Source organism: Crotalus tigris, unplaced genomic scaffold, assembly GCF_016545835.1.
Source record: "Crotalus tigris isolate CLP2741 ecotype Arizona unplaced genomic scaffold, ASM1654583v1 scf7180000017753.6788120, whole genome shotgun sequence".
Taxonomy (NCBI): Eukaryota; Metazoa; Chordata; class Lepidosauria; order Squamata; family Viperidae; genus Crotalus; species Crotalus tigris.
Window position 1 is genome coordinate 827,079 of NW_024096615.1, and position 21,337 is coordinate 848,415.

The window sequence follows — 21,337 nt, forward strand, 5'->3', positions numbered from 1 at the left end:
AGCCCCTAAGTTGCTGACTTCCGTGACTTCCAGCCTAAAAGTGCCAAAGCGCATGCGTACGCAAGAGGATCAGGCTGACAGTAGTCTTTAAGCTGAGGCTGATGACGTACACGGACTTTTAAAAAGTGTAGAAGGATCTCTCAGTTTTGTCATTGAACAGGAATATTTTATAGTGGGTTATGTTGCAAGTTTATTTTTAATTTGTTTCTAAATACTATAGAGAGATACTGCTAGTTTTTTATTCTGATTCTCCAATGTTAAACCGACTCACTATTGTATTTTTATTTAAAACATGCATTTATGTCCATCTCACTGTTCACTTTTTAAGTAAACAATATTCCTTGCATCCTATCGAATAACACATCTAATTACTGACTTCTTCCACCTAAGTCTACGGACTGTTGTCTCGCCTGCGGGAGCGGGAAAAACACGTTAAGCATAGCTTCCCAATTGAAAACGAAATTCCTCACAGAAGCAAGATGCCTTTTCTATACTTTTCGTAACTCCAGGAATAGGTGAAGAGTGAGCGAAGATGGTAGCCCTCGGGAAGCGCAGTTCTTGCAGCTGAGGAAGTTGCGGAGCCGTGGTGATTCCGTGGATGACTAACGCCGAAAGGCAGAACGCCTCGTCTCGATGCCGAAATACTACGAAGGGAAAGAGGAGGACAGGCGGGCGTGCTCCGGGATACGCGAGGATCTGAAGTCCTGCCTGCTGGAGTGTCCCTGCGTGATCCAGGTAGTGAAGGCTGCGGGAAGATGGAGCTCGAGGCGTCGCTTAGCAAGGCCCTCGACGGCGGGGCGGCCGAGGAGATGAGGCGGAGGGTAGAAAAAGGCTCTCTTGCATCCCGTTGTCCCAAAGGTGCTTTTTCAAAAGGCTACTGGAGAGTCCGGTTGCCTTTTGAAAAAGCATCTTTGGGACAACCATGATCTGGATGACTGAGAATCTCCATATAGACATTACATTGCGTTCTTTTCGGAAGGAGATGAGCCAGCCCTGACAGGTAACTTAGCTGTGAAAGGCTGCCCGCTTCCTTTAGTTTAGACTAGTCCAGGGGTAGGCAACCTCGGCTCTTTTATGACTCATGGACTTCGACTCCCAGAATTCCTGAGCCAGCATAGCTGGCTCAGGAATTCTGGGAGTCGAAGTCCATGAGTCATAAAAGAGCCGAGGTTGCCTACCCCTGGACTAGAACAACCCCCTCCCCCAAGTATCTCCATGTTTCCAGTGGGTCCTTTGTGAGGATCAACGGTATTGCTGGAAATAACTATGACCTTAAAATTCCACTCCACTAGCTATTCTGAAACAGGTAAATCCCATGTTACTATGCACAGAGTTATTATTATATGCCACTTCTGCAAAAGGCAGGAGTTCAGCCCAATTGGTCTGTTGGTAACTGACATAACATCTCAGGTACTGCTGTAACACTGAATTGGCTTGTTCACAGGCTCCATTGGTACTGGGATGGTAGGTAGAGCTAATTCTGTGTTAGAGCAGTACCTAAGGTGTTGTGTCAATTACCAACAGACCAATTTGGCCAAATCCTGCTTTTTGCAGACGTGGCATATAATAACTCTGTGCATAGTAGCATGGGATTTACTGCTTTCAGAATAGCTAATAGGGTGGAGACTTTACTTTGCATCATGACAATGTTTATATATTTTTTCTTGTTAAAATAATGCTTAAAAGAGTTTTAAATAGATGCGTGTAGTAAAATAAGTGCTTGATAGCACATTATGACACAGGTGTATTTATTGCCTATTGCTGAATGGGAGTAAAGAATTTTAATATTTTATCATACAGCAAAATAAATACTGTTAGATTCCGTATGAATCCAATACAGAGTGCCCATATGAAAAAGCCTTGAGAATGCTTTTTGAAATATAAGTCCAGCCATCTTTTGTTAATATCAAACCTGGAAATTATTGGGACAGTAATTGTGAATACAGTCCTTCACAATTTTAGCTCCTTTCTTGTGAAACTTATTTATGGGCCTTCTACAGCCATCTTGAGGAAGGGTATAATGAAGACAGTTTTGTTCTTCATGGAACAATTTTTTTATTTTTAGCAAGTTTTAGTTTTTGATCATTCTTTACTTTTACTTATATTGGAAAAAATTATGAAAGATTATGTATAATATAAATTTTCACTAATGCCTAAATGAATATACTGAATCTTTTATCTGGGTATCTTTTGTGACAGGAAGGGAAGAGTGCCAAACAATGCTTGAAGGAAGGACATTGCAAAAGTTTGCTGATTTCCATGTTTGAATGCAGAAGGTCATTGGTAAGTTTGTAGGGGTTGCTCCTCGGAATACAAGTTGAGAAAAGTGCAAAAATGTAAGGCTGCTGCTGAACTTGCTTATTTGTCCTACATAAATCACTACCTTTTCTCTGCAAACTGCAAGGTGGGATGTAGTTATAGAAAGCAGACAAAATATGTATATTTCATCAGATTAAGGTGATTATTTGTTCAAGACCTTTTCATGTGTTCTAAATTGCAACCTACTAATTTTATTCTCTGTAAATCAGTGAAAGTCGTTAGTTCAGCCCATTCCTGGAGTTTGTCAGTATTGTGTGAGGAGAAAAAAATGAGAAACCTCAATTGTTTGTAAATAAAATTGTTTGCTTCTGGATCCAATTCAAAGTATGGTCATAACCTTTAAAGCCCTTTATGCATGGAGCCAGGATATCTGAGGAGTCTTATCACTCTGATAAGACTAGCTAACGCCACTGGTTCCAGTAGAAAGGGCCTACGTCGGATCCCATCTGCCAAAGAATTTTGGTTGGTGGTGTCCAGAAGAAGAGCCTCTGGAATATTCTCCTGTTGGAAGTAAGGTCACCCCCATACTTCTGGCCTTCCAGAAGAGCCTGAAAACTTGATGCTGCTGCTTAGCCTGGGGCCTGCTACATTGGAGGTGGCTGAGCAGGTAGAGAAGATATCCATGCTCAGACTTTCACTATGGAATATACAACCATCAGTACAGGCAACGTTTCTTAGTTTTTCAGCTTGAGTTTTTGTTTATTTATTTAAGTTTTTATGGTCATCAATCTCACATACCTGATTTTGGGCAACTAGCAGTTAAAACAAAATAAATACAAGATGAAATGCCCAAAATTTAAAAACAACATAACAACATAAAAATAGCTGCAGGGAACATAACTATTAAGTTTGCTTATTAATCACATAATATACAGGGTGTGACATTCTTAATCAACAATAGTTTTAGAAATCCCAGATAAAGCAAAGACATAAATATACCAAGTGGGCTCTAAAAAAATGCATTTATTTCTGAGCTTACAAGACTGATTCAAGATAGTAATATTTATTTTTTACATCCTGCCAACCTGGACAATATGGATTTAATATTATTTCACCCTATGAATCCCAACACTCATGAAGAACTTGAAGTTAGACTGTGTTCCAATTCTATAAAATAAAATTCTGAAAAAAAAAATTACTGTAGACGTAATTATGCATGGATGTGAAGACAATTGCCCTCATGACTTCCAAAAAAGCTATTTGAATAGCTTTAAGTGCTTATTATATAACTGCTGGAAATATTGCTTTTGTTGGCATTTTTTTAAATGTTGAATTTACTTTTAATCTAAATTATTTTAAACTCAGTAAAAAAAATTAAAACAAGTTACCCATTTAGGCTTCCTCCCAGGAAATTTCCTTCGAGGAAATATAATCCAGACTATGTGCTAATATTGCCATATTTTCTTATAAGCTTCCTAAAATTAAAAAAACTTGTTGTAGGAAGTTTTATATAATAAAAAGTTAATAGTTTTTACTTTTATTTATTTTTTTCTCCCTTAAAGTTGGATAACAGAACAAGATTCAGAGGAATAAAAGGATATTGAAGCTGCTTTTTAAGATGCAATCTTGAGGATATTTTTGGCAGATTGAAGGACCAAAATTCTCTGGGATTCCTTTGACGCTATTCCTGGATGTGATATAATGAAATGATTGGCACGGTGAATATCAGAAGTACTGAATTGAAAATAAAGTCTGGTGGTTTATGGATATCATTTTGTAAATAAAATCTTCAATTTCAACTGATCTCTTTAATCTTGGATATTATTTTTCTAGGAACTGAATTATTGTATAGGTTGATTCATCCTATAGTAATGTTTCAATATGTAATATTATTGTACTTATATTTTTTATTTTTTTAACAAGTGTTCTGTAAAAATGTCAAATTAAGTAGACAGCTTATTCTCATAAGAAATATGTTCTAGTTCTGGGAAGGATATACAAGTATGAAGTCATACAGTATAATGTAAGCTGGTATCCACTGAAATAGATAAATGTATTTACTACAAACATTCATAAATATCCTGTTCCAGCAATTGAAGTGGAACACATTTTCTGTAAACACTGCAATGTCAGAAAACAAGCTCTAGAACTCATTTGAAAATGGTTAACATTTCTGATGTTCAGCTGGAAATGTCCAAAGGTATGGTGCCAACACATCTTAAGGATAGCAGACTGGAGAAGGCTAGCTGGTTTTACTTTTTTTCCAAAACGTATTGTTGCTTAGTAGAATGTATATTCTACAGGAATATTCTTCCTGTACTGCATTTTGCTATTTTTGCCTAAACCTCTAATCCAGCGGTTCTCAACGTTTGTGTGACGGCGACCCCCGCCACACAAACGTTATGCGCATGCGTGGCGCGGTGCGCATGCGCGGCGGCGCCCCCACGCGCGGCGCGCATGGGGGGTGGGGCCCCGCGCACAGTGCGCATGCGCGGCGCCACCCCCGGAGGCGCGGCGCCGCCCCCATGCGCGGTGTGCATGCGCGGCGGGGCCCCCGGAGGCACGCCGCCGCCCCCACGCGCGGCGCGCATGCGCGGCGGCGCCCCCCAGAGGCGCGCCGCAGCCCCCACGCGCAGCGCGCGTGCGCGGCACTGCCCCCTGGAGGCGCGGCATGCCCCCGGAGGGGACAAAATGGCGGATCGCCGCGTTTGGCGACCCCACAAAAGAGGTCGATCGACCCCAAATGGGGTCGCGACCCATAGGTTGAGAACCGCTGCTCTAATCACTTTTTATATGTGATTTCTGTTATAAAATTACAGGCAATGGTAGAAATTGACAATACGTTACTCACAATTATTAGGATATCTGTTGTGTTTTCCAAGAAGTGCTTATGCCTCTCCAGTAATTAAAATTATATTTAAAATCTCTTGAGATGTTATACATGAAGAGGTGAGCATACAAAAGATCTGGAAAGGTTACTAAAGATTCAGTAATCTTCAGTGGTGAAACTTAAAGAAACCTGAAGATTCAATAAACAGTTGAAGTTTTTATATTATCTGGTGATAGTGGCAGATGTTCCACCATTTGGGGACAGAGGGAGATAGAAATGGTTACAGTAGAATATACCTGTGGCTGTGTAGAACTCTCACAAAATCAGGGCTTTTCCCTGTGTATAAAGGCAACAGGATCATTTTGAGCCCTAGCAAAGTAGTCTTCCTTGTATTCATCATGATTGCAGGTCCATTGCCTGGAGAATAACAATGTATTCCAACAACACAAAAAGTAGCCATTCCCAATTTAAGCTGATCACACTTAAGGCTGCCCTGACAAAGTTCTAAAGCATTTACAATGTATTAAATGTTGCTGGTAGTTTGAATAATATAATTGCTTCATTAAATCAATCGAGGTTGGTAGTAGCACCATTTAAAGTGTTAGTCCAAAATATGTCCTCCAACTGCCCCTGCAACATCTAGATCAGTGATGGCAAACCTATTACACCGTGTCAAAGATGACACACCACAACATTTTGAGTATCACTATAGTTTTCATCACATCCAGCAACTATTCTCGAAAGCACACCTTATTCTCATGAGATTTTTGGAGGCTGTGGAGGCCGTGCACCACTAGGATGTGCTCTCACACAACTTTGGACCCTCTGGAAGTTATGTGAGAAGGCCAAGCTCTTGTGTGGCCTCCAGACTCTCAGAAAATGAGTTTTTTTACTCATATTTCATTTTTATAATCATTTGATGTTTCTTTATATAATACATAGCCTCATACATGATTAGACTATTTTTTTTAAAAAAAATAAATATGTAAATGTTTTTGTTTTCTTTTTTTGGGAGGGGGGACATACCAGTGGAATCAATTTTCTGAATTTTTGACATGCCAAAATCAAGATCACGTGAAGTTAGTTAGCAGTATAATGCTTAGTAAGACCACACTTGGAATATTGCACCCAGTTTTGGTCACTACAGTATAAAAAAATATTAATTTTCTAGAAAGAGTGCCAAGAAGAGCAACAAGGATGATTAGGGGGCTGGAGACTAAAACATGAAGAACAGTTGCAGGAATTGAGTACCGTATGTCTAGTTTAATGAAAAGAAGGTTTAGGGGTGACATCATAGCAATGTTCCAAGATCTCAGGGGCTGCCACAAAGAAGAGGGGGTCAACCTATTCTCCAAAGCACCTGAGGGCAGAACAAGAAGCAATGGAGAGAAACTAATCAAGGAGAGAACCAACCTAGAACTAAGAAGAAATTAGTTAGAAAAAAAGTTAAAACAATTAATCATTGGAACGACTTGCCTCTGTAAGTTGTGGGTGCTCCAACACTGGAGAGTTAGACAACAATTTTTTTTGAAATAGTATGAGGTTTCTCGAGCATGGGGTTGGTCTAGAAGACCTCCAAGGTCTCTTCCAACTCTGTTATTCTGTTATCTAGAAAGCAAGGATACTATCACTCCAGCTACCATGTGCCAATAAATAAATATCATCTAATGACTTTTTGCTGAGTTGTTAAGCGAACCATTGCAGTTGTTAAGTGAATCTTGCTTCCCCCGCTGACTTTGCTTGGTGGAAGCCAGCTGGGAAGGTTACAGATGGTGATACAGAAGTACATTCCAGTTGTCAAGCATCTGAATTTTGACCACGTGACCATAGGGATGCTGCAATGGTCATAAATGTAAAAACTAGTCATAGGTCTCCACAATTGGGACCAGCATCTCCATTGCTAAGCAACACAGTTGTATATTGAAACATGACATCACCATACCAGACTTATACCATCTGTTCTGCTGCTGTTGTTAAAGTGAATCAGACAGGTCTTCAATCATGACATCATATGACCACAGCTTATGACTTCCTGTCGCATATTGATAGCATGAATATTATTTTTAATTTAATGCATTATCTTGATTGCTATTAATATGAACAAAAAAAAATTTTCCTGTTTCAAAATATCCCAAAAGGAACCAAGCTGATCTTAAGACTTTTTCAATTTTGTGCAAGGCATTTGAAAGAGGATATTCAGCAAACGAATCATTTTGAAGTGACTGTAAGTGCAAAGATGATCAGGAAATAGCTTTGGAAGTAGCTGTATGGATCTTATTGAGAGTTGAGTATCATACAAATTTAATAATCTGAAAAAAGATGCAGCGATTTTAATGATTTAAAATGGGATGCTTCCTTTGTGCTCATTTATGTCATGAAGTTTTGCAAATGTTTTTATCCAAAGTAGCATATGAATTATATATATTTTTTCATAATTTTGCTAATAATTGATACACAATTTAGCTTGCACAATTTTCTAGTCAGATAGTATATTATGTATTTGTATACTTAGCTCCAATTTCTAAAAAAGCTCTGTACTCTACATGTGTGGGTGAAATTTCTGAGATGAAGATTACAAATCATCTTGTCTGTTAGACTGCTGGATTTAGCTACATCCAAAACATTGTACAAAAGTAGCAACATGTGTCTTTTAAGTTTATTTTTTCCTTTCATGTTTATTTTCATTGAATAGTAATTTTTAGTCTTCTAAGGAAACAGGGAACATTAGAATGACTCAAAAAATTTGAAATGCAATTTGTTTATTTGTAAAATCATTTTGAAGCTTCTCAGTGAAAGGAGCCTAATCTCATCACAGCAGAGCTATAATTACGTTAAAGAGAGAAACTTTTACAATGCTTTTTCCTTTTGTTTTTGCATATGATGAGTTATTTTTGTTTTGTGTACTGCACGTCTGCTTGAAAATTGATTAATAAAAACTATTTGCTGGCTTCAAAAAAGGAGAAAAGGAAGAGAACCATGGAGATTAGTAATGAAAATAAATATTCTGTTTTGGTTGGCTCACTGTGTCTACTAGCTGGGGATTTCTGGGACTTCTTTGAATTCTGGGAATTGAACTCCATATTTCTTAAATTTTCCAAGTTCGAGAAATGCTGCCATTCTAACAAGGGCAGTTTGATTTTAAAAGTACAGTATAAACAACTAAAATGAGAACTTGGTAATGGTGCTCAGATTCATATGAGCAGGCATTTCCTGTGTTTACACATTATTCATTCAAAATATGCTTAAAAGAAAACAAATCGGTCTTAATGTTAATGCTGAGAGATACATAGGCGACCATTACCGCAGCTGCGCTGTAAAAGATCAGGCCACCACTAGATGGCGGTCACCAGGAGTTACGAAATCCGGATCTTTGCAGCTGAGGCGCGCAAGGTCAGACCCCGAATTGCAAGAGAGCGGTCGGGCTGGGCGAAGAGCGGCCCCGAGGGCAGAGAAGCGATAGGCGGCGCAAGCGCTGAAGAACGGGAGACGGAGGAGGAGCCTGGGTGGATTATGGCGTCATAGTTCCTGGGTGTATGCGCGTTAGGGAGCCCGGGTTGCTGCAGTAGCAGAAGAAGCTACTCTAGGGTGCGAAGAAGAGCCACATCCAATAGGGAGGTGAGGTTGCAGCCGCAGCTCTTCGGACCCAAAGGGCCACGAGCCAGTCCAGCATGTTGCTCAAGGCTTGCTGAGGAAGCTGCGGCTCCCCTAGTCCGAGCGGGCGCGAGGTAAGACGGGCGCCCTTGCAAACGCTGCTGGTTGCTTCCCGCGCTCTCGGTTGCAAAAGCTGCTTCCCTGCGTGGGGGGGGGGGGAGTCAAAGCTCTGCAGCAAGAGTCCCAGCCAAAGAGGGTGGGGAGCGGCAGGGAGGGAAGGAGGACTAACGGCGGCTCGGCGCTGCGTCCTCTCCCTCGCCTGCTTTGGCGAGGAGCTGTCAAATAAACACTAAGGAGGGGGGTTCGCGCTGCCCCGCTTCTGCTCAGAAGGGGCTGCTTTTTACTCCATTGTTCGGTTTTCTTTGGTCAACTTGGAGGGGGGGGGGACCGGCGCGTGACGGGTTATGTTTTGCCTCGGCCCGCCGATGTCGTGGGGAGGACATATTTAACAACCACGGATGTGCCTGCCTCGTAGTACCGGTAGGAGGGATGCTGATGTCTTTCTCTGGCGTTGGTGTGATCCAAGCGCTGCATTCGTCTAATGCAAACTGGAGGGCGTGCGTCGGCCAGAAATAATAAAAAAGAGGACGAAGAGATGATTGTATATTGGCAGGTTCAGGGTTTTTTTTTTCTAGGGCATCCAGGATTATGTTTTGCGGAATGGACTCCGGGGAGTTCTTGCCCCTGGGCCCTGCTTTTTCTTCATTAATCTGGTTTCTTGGCATGTGAACGGCCTTTTACTTAGATTATTACATTATAGGTCCCTGATTCGTCCTGTGAATTGATAATGAGACCTTTAAAGGGGATCAGCTTGATATCTTCCCAAATAACCCTAAATTTTATGATAAAAGATATTTGTTAAAACTACTCACAGTTTCTTGTAGAATGCTAGTGACTCAGGAGCTGTTACAAAGACTAGCTTAATTTTAGGCTTGGGTTACTAATTTAAAACGATTGCCCACACAATTTACTTTTCACCCTGCCTCAGCAACAAGACCCATAGTGTTGCTGTCCTCACCTCTGGCCAATCTCCAATGAGGTGCTGCTGCTAGGATAGTTCCTTCTCTTTTCCTGGGATCTACTGGGGGTTGGGGTTATCTAAAATCTTTCTTGAATTGTTTATTTTTGAACGTTGATCTGACTCTTTTTAAGTAACATCAAAGCTCCAGCTGATTTATAATATCTCACCCTATCTTGCTTGGTCTGGTGCTTGATGTTAATTTCATTTGTCAGTTTCAGATGTTTCTGCTTCTTAGGATTACAGTATTTCAGTTTGTCAATGGGAATATCAATCTCCCAGTAGATCTGCATTTGATCTTACATTATATTGATATTGCTGTGTTTGAATTTAAGGAAAAAAAGAGAAAATAGCTGGTGTCTAGTTTCTTTGGCAGCCAAGCATAAATGGAACTGCAGGCACAGAGCCCAGTAATTTGATGGGAGAGGATGGGCTTACAGCAGATTGCCTTGTTCATCTGGAACCCAGCAGTTCGCTGACCCCTGGAGGCCCATCCTCCAAGTGCCATAGATTGTCCATGTGAAAAGTCTTTGCAAATGCTAGGAAGATGCTTCCATTCTTCAGAAGCACCTTGAATTAGCTTAGCCTGCCTTAGCAATGGGTTGGCCACAAGATAGAGGTTAGAGTAATGGGGGCAGATTGATAGTACAGCAAACAACAGGCAGCTAAATTTTTGCCATATATGGAGAAGACCCCTTGAAATCAGTGGGGGATAAACAGCTCAATTTCAGTTGATTTGGTGGGTCTAAATATGCCTTACGTGGACTTTGACCATTTATCATTAAAAAGAATGCTTTTTTTGCTGGAAAATAGAATACAAATGCTATTGATGCTCACTGAAACAACTGAGCTTTAAAAACAATGTTAGCCAAACTTTTAATGAAACCATCCAGCAGTAGTTTTGGATAGATTTACTCAGGTGTTCACAATTTCTTTATCTTTTTAAATTTTGTTCTGGGCCCAGTACTCTTCAACATCTTCATCAATGACTTGGATGAAGGGATAGATGGGGAACTCATCAAATTTGCAGACGACACCAAGCTGGCAGGAATAGCCAACACTCCAGAAGACAGGCTTCAGATCCAGAAGGATCTGGACAGACTTGAACACTGGGCACTAACTAACAAAATGAAATTCAATGGTGAAAAAAGCAAGGTTCTACATTTAGGCAAGAAAACCAAATGCACAAGTACAGCATAGGTGGCACAAGTACAGCATAGGTAGGCACCATGCTCAATAGTAGTAACTGTGAGAGGGACCTCGGAGTCCTAGTAGACAATCACTTAAATATGAGCCAGCAGTGTGCTGCAGCTGCCAAAAGGCCAACACAGTGCTAGGCTGCATTAACAGAGGGATAGAATCAAGATCACGTGAAGTATTAATACCACTCTTCAATGCCTTGGTAAGGCCACACTTGGAATACTGCATCCAGTTTTGGTCACCACGATGTAAAAAAGATGTTGAGACTCTAGAAAGAGTACAGAGAAGAGCAACAAAGATGATTAGGGGACTGGAGGCTAAAACATATAAGGAACGGTTGCGAGAATTGGGTATGTCTAGTTTAACGAAGAGAAGGACAAGGGGGGACATGATAGCAGTATTCCAATATCTCAGGGGCTGCCATAAAGAAGAGGGAATTAAGCTATTTTCCAAAGCACCTGAAGGCAGGACAAGAAGCAACGGGTGGAAACTAATCAAGGAGAGAAGCAACCTAGAACTAAGGAGAAACTTCCTGACAGTGAGAACAATTAATCAGTGGAACAGCTTGCCTCCAGAAGCAGTAAATGCTCCAACACTGGAAGTTTTTAAGAAGAGACTGGACAGCCATTTGTCCGAAATGGTGTAGGGTTTCCTGCCCGAGGAGGGGGTTGGACTAGATGACCTCCAAGGTCCCTTCCAACTTTACTACTATTATTATTATTATTATTACACCTATACAAACACACACAAACAGTAATTATGTAAAATAATACAACTATTGATGACATAACTATACACGAAGTTACTCATTGCTACAGTATGCCACTTGTTCATGATTATCCAAAAAAAACTGAAGGTTGGATATTCTCAGCTTTTTGCTTAATATGAACCAGAAACCTAGATAGTATTGAAGAAAAAATATTTCTTTAATTAATATTTCTGCTCAGCTTTTCCTGTTTGATTACATTTTCAGCTAAGGCTATATTCCATATTTTCTGGTTGTTTAAATATCCTGCTTCATTCTTCATAAATAAACTACAGTATAGCTTGACAGGAAATAATAGCTCTTTATTTGATGGTTCTATATGCAAAGCATTACTGTATATGGCAGTGATGGCGAACCTTTTAGAGACCAAACTGCAACCCAAAACCCACTTATTTATCGCTGGGTACCAGGTGGGCATGGCTGTGGTGGTCATGGCAGACTGGGTGGGTGTGGTCATCACGATGTTGCTCGTGGAGAGGGATGCCTGTGGGGGCCAGGCAGGGTTGGGAGAGATCCTGGGGCTCTGTGGCAGGTGGGGCGGTGGGCAGGAGGCTCATCCTGAGAGGTGAGACGAGGCAAAGCGAAGCAGGGCAGGAGTGCCATTGTCGCAGGGCAAGGCAGGGGCTGGGGCGGCTGCTGCCTGATATCATTGCCCTCCCCCCCCCGCACACAGAGGCCAGCGAGTGCATGGGTGCTGGGATGCATCCAGCCACATGGGACTTTGGCAACTTAGCAGGCGGCTGGTTGAAGAGGGACGGTTGCCATCTCCGGGGCATGGTGCTCGTGCCTACAGAGAGGGCTCTGAGTGCCACCTCTGGCACGTATGCCATAAGTTCGCCACCACTGGTATATGGTGATAATAGATTCAGTATGAGGGAAGGGGATATCTCTTTCTGAATAAACTAGATAGATAGATAGATAGATAGATAGATAGATAGATAGATAGATAGATAGACAGACAGACAGACAGACAGACAGACAGACAGATCCTTTTTAAATGAATGAACTTTGCCACTATATATGGATGTAAGCACCAACTGTCACAGTTTTTCCCAAGACAAAAATTAATTTTTTTATAGATCTATAACAATCTCACTGAGAGGAAGGGCAGGGAGAACACTAACTGAATTATCTTGAGATATATTCCCTAATTTGGCAGATATAGATTTAGCGGGTGTTGGTGAAATATACAGTCAACTTTTCCAAATAGTTCATCAGTAGATTCCAATATTATTCTCCCAAATCTTTTTTAAACTCGTACAAATGCTAGGAATTTGTATACTTACAGATCTTTGAAATCAAAACTTTTTCATTTTTATCATATTGTAAAATAAGTTTCTGTGTGATCATCAATTGTCTTCTTTACCTCTGATTTAACCCTGAAGCTAGAAATAAAATATATTCATGTTATTATGTAAACCATTAAAATTAGCTTGTTTTAGATCTTTAATTAACTGCTTCCCTGTTTGGGATTGTCCTTTACTATACAGACAATAAGTAGAGACCTGCTGAATTACATTCTTTAAGATCAGAGGTTGTCCTTTGCCTAGTTTAGCTTTAAATTTAACAGTGACAGTATTTTTACAAGTCTTGCATGACATTTCTTAAGTCACAATTATGCTTATCATTTTTCTACCATTTTAAAAGGCATTTTAAATTAGGCACAGATAGGCTTCTTATGCTTATTGATAGCTGACTAATATGCTATATTTTTTTGCCTCCGTATACATGATTTTTTTTTCACTGTACTTTACCCATTATTTTCTGGGACATCATTTGATAAGTCCTGGAATTGCTGTTTCAGTCTAAGGAGGATATTCATTTTAATTGCAGGTCTTTTCCCAACCAGAAGTATTGTAATCTAGATTATTTATCTCTCATCCTGATAGAAATAAATCCTAATGAAATTAGTTGTGTTTATCCTAAAAGTCTTTTTTTCCAGTTCCAAGACTGCCACTCACATTCTTTAATCCTAGTATGCTAAAGAGTTTGTTTATGCATCATGTGTTTTCTCCTATTTATGGTGTACATAATATAATTGGATTCTTTGGAAAATGCAAACATGATAGTATATGTCTGCTTGTAAAACTATTATTCCTTTGTAGCTGATATCAGCTTCACAAGGAGATGCTTTATACAGTAGAAATACTAATTGTGAAATGCCAAATAAAGCTATTCCTGCCTGCAGCTCTTACCTTAAGTGCTAAATTCTCCGCTATTGTTTTTTCTGTTGACTCATCAATGTCGAAAACATTAAGATAACATTTCTAACAAAAGTCTTGAATTAATTTAGAACTACTCCAAACAGATGGGAAATTTAACTTTTTGCTACTAATAGCACTGGAATATAATCTGTAGTCTCTTTGAAGTAAACCATTTCTAGAAAAATGGAAGGTCCATTTTTTAATGGATTACAAAATAATTGTAGTGGTCCTGAAAGATTCCTTAATACCTGAAGTGGTAAAAGATGAAGTAAAGAAGAAGAGGAAGATCCTGAAAGAAATACATCAGGAAAAAGGAATATAATATCTTCTAATTGCAAATATACATTCAGAATAAAATAAAATAAACATGTGTTTAATATCTTATATATGTGTGTTTTTGTCTGGTCTGAGTAGACTTAGCAGTAATGTACTCCTATAACTCAAAATGAAATGTGTAAGTGTAGTATGTATGTGCTTTGGCTGTCAGAACTATAGGCGAAAGGTGTTTAAGGATGCCAATTTAGTAATACAAGTTAGCCTGTCTCTTTTTATAGGAAATCTTATTGTAGCTTCCCTCAGCCAAGTCATACATTCTAATTGCCTATGCTGGACAGGCTTATGAAGCACAAAACGATGTAGCAATTATCATAATTGGAGTAACTGAGGAAGTATTACCATGTTACCTGCTGCCCCAGACTATGCAAATATTTCTTCCAGAGAATATATTTTGTAAATGAATTTAAATGATTGCTTTCTAGGAGAGAGCATGATATATTTGCTCTGCTATTGCTATTGCCTTCTGCCATTAGTTGAGTAGAAGCAAACATATTCATGCATGTGGAAAACTAGTACTGTGTCACAGTTGTGATGCTTGTTAGGGTTTTGTCTGTGCCATTTTTTTGTACAGCGGACTGGAGCACTGGGAGGGAATATTTGCTTCTCTATAGAGAAAGATGTTTTTCATTGTCTGAATTAAACCAGACTGTGTGTCTGTTGTGTTGTAACTGTTGAGTCTGAAGAATTATGTATAATTTGGTTTAGTTGTCATGAAGTGGGATAAAAACATTTGGCATAAGAGCTTATAACAGCTAAGTTAAGAGTTTGTCTCTGCTTTTGCCTAATATAGTAGCTTTGTAATAGCGAAAGTGCTATTATTTTCCCTTTCCTTCTGCCCTTGTGAGCAAAGGATTAAAAACAAGGAAAGTATAATATTTTACATTGAGCATTTGTCATGTGAAAGATAATACAAAGTGGGTTTTAATAATAACAAAGAAAAATCAAATGATAAAATATATTTCTTAAAGTAATATTTCATTTTCACATGTTCTAGTTCATCCTGGAAACACTGTTCATGATAACATTGGCACTTCTGCAGTGAAACACTTGTTGCAGCATTTGTGAGAACATTTATGATGGTATTCAGTTCACAAACATGCTCTGATCAGGATTCTAGACCTCTTTGCAAGTAGTCCTTGACATCTGACCAAAACAAGAACTAGAATTTCTGTTGCTAAGCAAGTTGGTTGATAAGTTAATCAAGATGGATTTTACAACCTTTTTGTCGTGGTTGCTAAATGAATCACTGCAGTTAAGTGAATCACACAGTCATTTAAGCAATTTCAACTTCCCCCATTAATTTTGGGAGCAAACAGTGATTGTGTGACCCAAGGACATGGCAATCATTGAAAATACATGCTGGTCTCCAAGCACCTGAATTTTGAACACATGACCATGGAGATGCTGCTATGCATTAAGTGTGAAGACGGGTCATAAGTCACATTTTTTCAGTGCTGTTGTAACTTCAATGGTCACTAAACAAATGGTTGTAAATTGAGGACTACCTGTAACTCCTTTCTTTCAAATGAGCATGTACTGGATCATTGCAAATAGTCCCCCAAAATTTAGTATTCTTGTACAAGATTTATCACCGTTAACAAGTTGTATTTCAAGGAAGTTTGTTTGAACACCGTGTGTCTGAATTGACAATCACATTGCCCTGAATAGTTCCAGAGATGTTGACTTCTGTTTGCAATGCTGCTTGTCTGTTTAATCAATGCTAACTAGAGAGTGAAGACATTATTCATGTTTTAAACAATGAACTTTCAATTAATTGTTAATTTTGATGGCCAGGAACTGTTCACAAAACAGAAGGGCAAAGAAGATTATTTGAACCTCAGTAGAAGTATGAAGTGTCTGTTCTGTGGTTCCCTAATTATTTTGAAAAATTGTTTTCTGGTTGGAAAATCAGGCTGATTTGCTGATGTTGTCTAACTATGAGACATTAAATTTTTATTACTTTAATGATGATCTCTCTGGGCAAATTAGTAGAAAACAAGATTGCACAATTCTGCAGCAAGTTATGATTATTGTCTTTTATTTTTGTACAATTTTAGTTCAAGCGAGACAACTTGTGACCTTTTGGGTCATCATTTCAGAGATACTTTCTTACCAGATTCCTCAATTATTTCAATAGTGGCAGAGCTTGTAATGTACTTAAAAGTTTAAAATTCTTAAAAATTCAGAGAGATACTCAGAGATGTATCTGTCTTGAAAGTAGTCCATGTTGAACTGTATAGCACAGTCAAACATCAGAGCTGATCACAAGAAATGTTTTATGACATTTTGTATCATGTCATAACATGCTTTATTATAATTTTATGTAATAAAATATTTTATAAAATTTACTAAATTTCAATTCCGCAACTCATGCATCTGATTTTGGGTGCATTCTGTAAGTTAGTTGTTTTGAGATACCTTTGTTTAAAAAGTTTTGGCTTATTATGTATCATTTCCCTCAGTTAAAGGTTACAAACATAAGAATTGTAATAGTATATAGATATCTTCTTCCATTTTTCATAACCATGCCTGTTATTGTTGCTTAATTACTATTGCCATTATATTTGCTGTTTTGCAAGAAATTATAAGTAGTTTATAAATTTCACTCTACAGTTTCTAGAATGCCCTTAGCTAAGGCAAAAATGTAATTGCCTCCTTCCTTCCTTCCTTCCTTCCTTCCTTCCTTCCCTTTCCAGTGGAAAAGAACAGTGGGCGTTTTTTAGCTTGGATGTTGCTGAAGTACCCTAGATCAGCGGTTCTCAACCTGTGGGTCGTGACCCCTTTGGGGGTCGAACGACCGTTTCACAGGGGTTGCCTAAGACCATCGGAAAACACATATTTCCGATGGTCTTAGGAACCGAGACACTGCCAAAGCTGCCGCCGCCGCCGCCTCAGGAACATGCAGTGGACGAGCCAAGGAAAGGAACTGAATGAGGAGAGGGGGCGTGCTCGCCTGCCTGTTTGTGTGTGCATTTGTGTAGAGTCACTATTTTCAACTCCCAATATTATGAAGAAAAAAAAGATTGATGTGAATAAAATGTGGTGGAAGACAAGCGCTGTGTGCGTGTGTGCGCGTGCATGCGGTGTTAATCATATTCTTTCCCTCATCATGCGCCTTGAGCCGCGATGCCAATAACTGCTCTCAGTTCATGACGAGCAGGGCTCTTCTCTCTTTTCCCATCCCTGCTTCGAGCGAAACATTGAAAACCGTACGACACCGAGAGGCGCGCATCCTTTTGCCAAGGCTCAGGAGACGCGCCAGGATCAGCGCCCCTTTCCACCTGATCAGTGCTTCTCCGAGGCCAGGAGAGCTCAGCCCCTTTCCGCCTGATCGGCGCTTCTCCGAGGCTGGGAGAGCTCAGGGGAAGCACCAGGATCAGCTCCCCTTTCCGCCTGATCGGCGCTTCTCCGAGGCTGGGAGAGCTCAGGGGAAGCGCCAGGATAGCTCCCCTTTCCGCCTGATCGACGCTTCTCCGAGGCTGGAAGAGCTCCCCTTTCTGCCTGATCAGTGCCGGGCAGTGCAGGGGCGGCGGGGACCACCGATAATGCAGCAACTGCCGCCATCCCCGACGCCCCCACGCTGCCCGGCCTGGTCCTCCGTCCATCAATGGAGGGGTGGTGGGGGCTGGTGCCGTGCGGCCCGCCAGCCCCTCCGCCAGCCCAGCTGCTCCCCCCAGGCACCCCTCTTCCTCCCGGCTCCCACCCGAGCTGCTTTGGGGGCAGCAGGAGGAAGGAGAGGAGAAGGGCAAGAAAACCGCTGCCAGCTGAGCTGAGCTGCGGTGCCAAGCCAGTCTCCATGCCTCCTGGTCGTCCGGCCACGCTCCGCCCTGGCTGCCTTTCGCAGCGCGTGGGAGTCTCCCTCGCGCCACCCAGCCCACCTCCCTCGCCGTCAAAGGCCACCTTGGCCCCCTGGTGCCCGGCGTGGCCGTGGGGCTGCCGGGCAGGAGCAGCTCTTTCCTGGCTTGCCAGGCTCCAGGCCTCGGAAGTGGCCAGGAGGTGGGAAAGAGGGCAAGGCGGCGGCGATGCCCACATGTGCATCGGAGACCAGCCGCCTGGGCCGGGAGGGGAGAAGCGGCGCCTTCTGAGCGGGAGCTGGCACTCTGGCCGCACCCCTCTCACGTGCGATGGGCTGCGCGGCATGGAAAGGGGCTCCTGCGATCCCGCCGCTGCGATGGCTGGAGGGGCGGGCAGGTCCCGGGGGCGGCTGGGAGAGGGCAAGAGGAGCCTGGATGAGGATGGGGGGCTCCAGGTTGGCAGATGTGAGAGGGCGGCCGGCGGCTCCGCACGCGACTTCCGAGGCCCCAGAGGTGCCACCACTTGGCTCTCCACCAGGCTCTCCGCCAGAGCCTCCTCCCCTCCCCGGGCAATGGTGCGGAGCTGCTTGTGCATCCTTGGCAGTGCCTCCCCCCTTCAATCTCCTTCCTTCTCCATCTCCTTCCTTTCCCCTTCAATCTTCCTTCCTTCCATCTCCATCCCTTCCTCTTCAATCTCTCTCCTTCCTTCCTTCCTTCTTTCCTTCCTTCCTTCCTTCCTTCCTTCCTTCCTTCCTTCCTTCCTTCCATCTCCATCCCTTCCCCTTCAATCTCTCTCTCCTTCCTTCCTTCTTTCCTTCTCCCTTCAATCTCCTTCCTTCTCCATCTCCTTCCTTTCCCCTTCAATCTTCCTTCCATCTCCATCTCCATCCCTTCTCCTTCAATCTCTCTCCTTCCTTCCTTCCTTCCTTCCTTCCTTCCTTCCTTCCTTCCTTCCTTCCTTCCTTCCTTCCTTCCCCCTTCAATCTCCTTCCTTCTCCATCTTCCTTTCCCCTTCAATCTTCCTTCCTTCCATCTCCATCCCTTTCCCTTCAATCTCTCTCTCCTTCCTTCGTTCCTTCTTTGTTTCCTTCCCCCTTCAATCTCCTTCCTTCTCCATCTCCTTCCTTTCCCCTTCAATCTTCCTTCCTTCCTTCCTTCCTTCCCCTTCCCTCCCTCCCAACATTTTTGAGCAAGGAAGAGTAAGCTTCTCCATCGAGCATTGCTATATTGTTTTTGTGATTAATCACTATGCTTTAATTATGTTCAATTTGTAACAATGAAAATACACCCTGCATATCAGATATTTACATTACAATTTATAACAGTAGCAAAATTACAGTTATGAAATAGCAACAAAAATAATTTTATGGTTGGGGGTCGCCACAACATGAGGAACTGTATTAAGCGGTTGCGGCATTAGAAAGGTTGAGAACCACTGCCCTAAATATTTCATATTTATGTGCCCATGCCTCTATTAAATATTTTAAAAAATCAGGTGGGCAAGTTCATATTGTATAATACCCCCTCTTCAAGCCATCTTTTCCATTTTAGCAGAGCAAGTAGTAACACAGTATGATGAATTTAGGCCCCAGATTTAATATACTCACTGGTGAGATGATGATATATATTGTTCTTTGGAAATGTGAGTCATTTGGAAAAAATAACAAGTCAAGCTCTTTTAAGTATGTACAGTCCCTTTGACTTTCCCCTAATTAGAATGTGGTTTCAAATAGAGGGAAAAAAGATACTTTGAAAAATAATATCATTACCATCAGTTTTGGTTTGTTCTCAGCCCAGAAATTGATCAACATGTCAGAGGATATTTATAAGTATGTTCATGATGTCACTGGAAGTAAATAAACCAAATCATTTAGGTCTCAGCCTTCCTCCAGTGCTGAATATTTGCATAAGACGGTGGGGACTCTCAGCTACAACTTATCCATATCCTAATGTGTATATGTGTATTGGAGCTAGGTAGAAGGTGAAATATACACTTTAGGGCATTTGCTAACTTCCTTCTCTTGATTCAGACATCAGTTCATCAAAGCCTATATTATCAACAGAGATAAGCAGTTATTCTCCAGCATGATGAATGTAGAATCCACCGGTGGGTAATCTCAGCCTTCCTGCTCAGATGAGACAGTCAGAACTTTAGCCACGTCTCCCTCTGGGTGTGTCTTCCCAGTTATTGACTTAGTCTCAGCTCAGTAGGGTGCAACTCTTTTGGCTCCTCAGTTAGACTAGGTTAATTGATTATCTAATTGAATTTATTTCATTCTACAGTCTCTAAATTGAAGTGTCTTATTCCTTATTTCAATTTGGACTCAAATTGACAAAATTTTGGCATTGGAATATTATTCAAGCCCTTTGGCTTCAAGCCTAACAGTCTCCTGTGGAGAAGGCTGCAGGCCGATCTCAGGTGGGGCTTTTAGCTCCGATCGAGCTGATCAGCGGGAGCGCGGATCAGCCGGACAGCTGATTTGCAGCAAACGGAGTTCTTTGGAGCTCGGGCAGACCAGAGGGCTTCCCTTTCCAACTTTCATCGAGGCCACGAGGTTTCCTTCAAAAGCAAGCGAATTTGGATCGCAGCGGAGGCTGCGCGACCAAACAGCAAGTGCCTTTTGTGAACGGGGGAAAGAGGGCTTTATTTAGCTTGCCTGATTCTTAAAACCTTTCCGTAGCAGGGGACTTTGTTGCCTTCTCTTCCCCATTTTCGGCGTGGTCGCCATTTTTAGGAGGCACTGAACAGGCACAGCCGCCATTTTGAACATGTGTTCAGGGCACGGCCACCATTTTGAGCGCATATTAGGCGCGGACACCATTTTGTAGGGACCTTGTGTTCCTCTGAGCCATATTGGGGCCTGCTTTTATTATTTGTCTTGGCCTGCTGTGTCAGGCCTTTACCGGGAGGAAGCATTTCAACATCATTTCAGGATAACTCGGTGCGTTATAAGGAGAATCACATGTGTGATCGCATCATTGCATTTGTATTATTGTTCTAGCTACTCATATCCTTCATTACTTGTGTGAGTTGAGCGAAGGGGAATTTATTTCAGAACCACCTGTTCCACTTAGTCTGTGGCACTGTGCTACAAGGCCTAGACAGGCAGTTCTAGTGAACTGTCTGGCTGTTTTTTGCCATTGCTGTTGTTCAGAGCGCGGGTCTTTTTTCCTCTCTGACAACTAGATCTGCGTATTTGGGTTCCCCCCACTTCTGGATATCTCCTACCTGGATTATCTAGACTGCAATGACAGACAGTTCCTCACCCAGGCATCACA

The 21,337-nt window shown here is 41.6% G+C and overlaps 2 protein-coding genes across 18 annotated transcripts in view; both read left to right on the forward strand.

Annotated features, from left to right (window-relative positions):
• The first annotated feature begins 497 nt into the window (after window positions 1-497).
• Window positions 498-4,062, forward strand: LOC120306785 (cytochrome c oxidase assembly factor 5). Its single transcript, XM_039340627.1, has 3 exons — window positions 498-735; window positions 2,200-2,283; window positions 3,822-4,062. Exons 1-3 carry the CDS (start codon window positions 634-636, stop codon window positions 3,861-3,863), a joined length of 228 nt encoding a protein of 75 aa, XP_039196561.1. The 5' UTR covers window positions 498-633; the 3' UTR covers window positions 3,864-4,062.
• A 4,506-nt stretch (window positions 4,063-8,568) lies between these two features.
• The window catches only part of INPP4A (inositol polyphosphate-4-phosphatase type I A), a 191,489-nt gene continuing 178,720 nt past the window's right edge, over window positions 8,569-21,337 (forward strand). For 5 of the 17 annotated variants that reach the window (XM_039340629.1, XM_039340628.1, XM_039340639.1 and 2 more), the window contains exon 1: window positions 8,570-8,814. The gene's annotated coding sequence lies outside the window, so the exon portion shown is untranslated. Of the gene's footprint in view, window positions 8,815-21,337 lie in introns of all 17 variants that reach the window. The other 12 variants (XM_039340633.1, XM_039340640.1, XM_039340634.1 and 9 more) reach the window with 5 other exon arrangements.

Coding starts and splice junctions, on each gene's coding strand:
- LOC120306785 (XM_039340627.1), top strand. CDS start 634: ATGCCGAAATACTACGAAGGGAAAGAGGAGGACAGGCGGGCGTGCTCC. Junction 736..2,199: donor AGTGTCCCTGCGTGATCCAG/GTAGTGAAGGCT, acceptor CTTTTGTGACAG/GAAGGGAAGAGTGCCAAACA. Junction 2,284..3,821: donor TTGAATGCAGAAGGTCATTG/GTAAGTTTGTAG, acceptor TCTCCCTTAAAG/TTGGATAACAGAACAAGATT.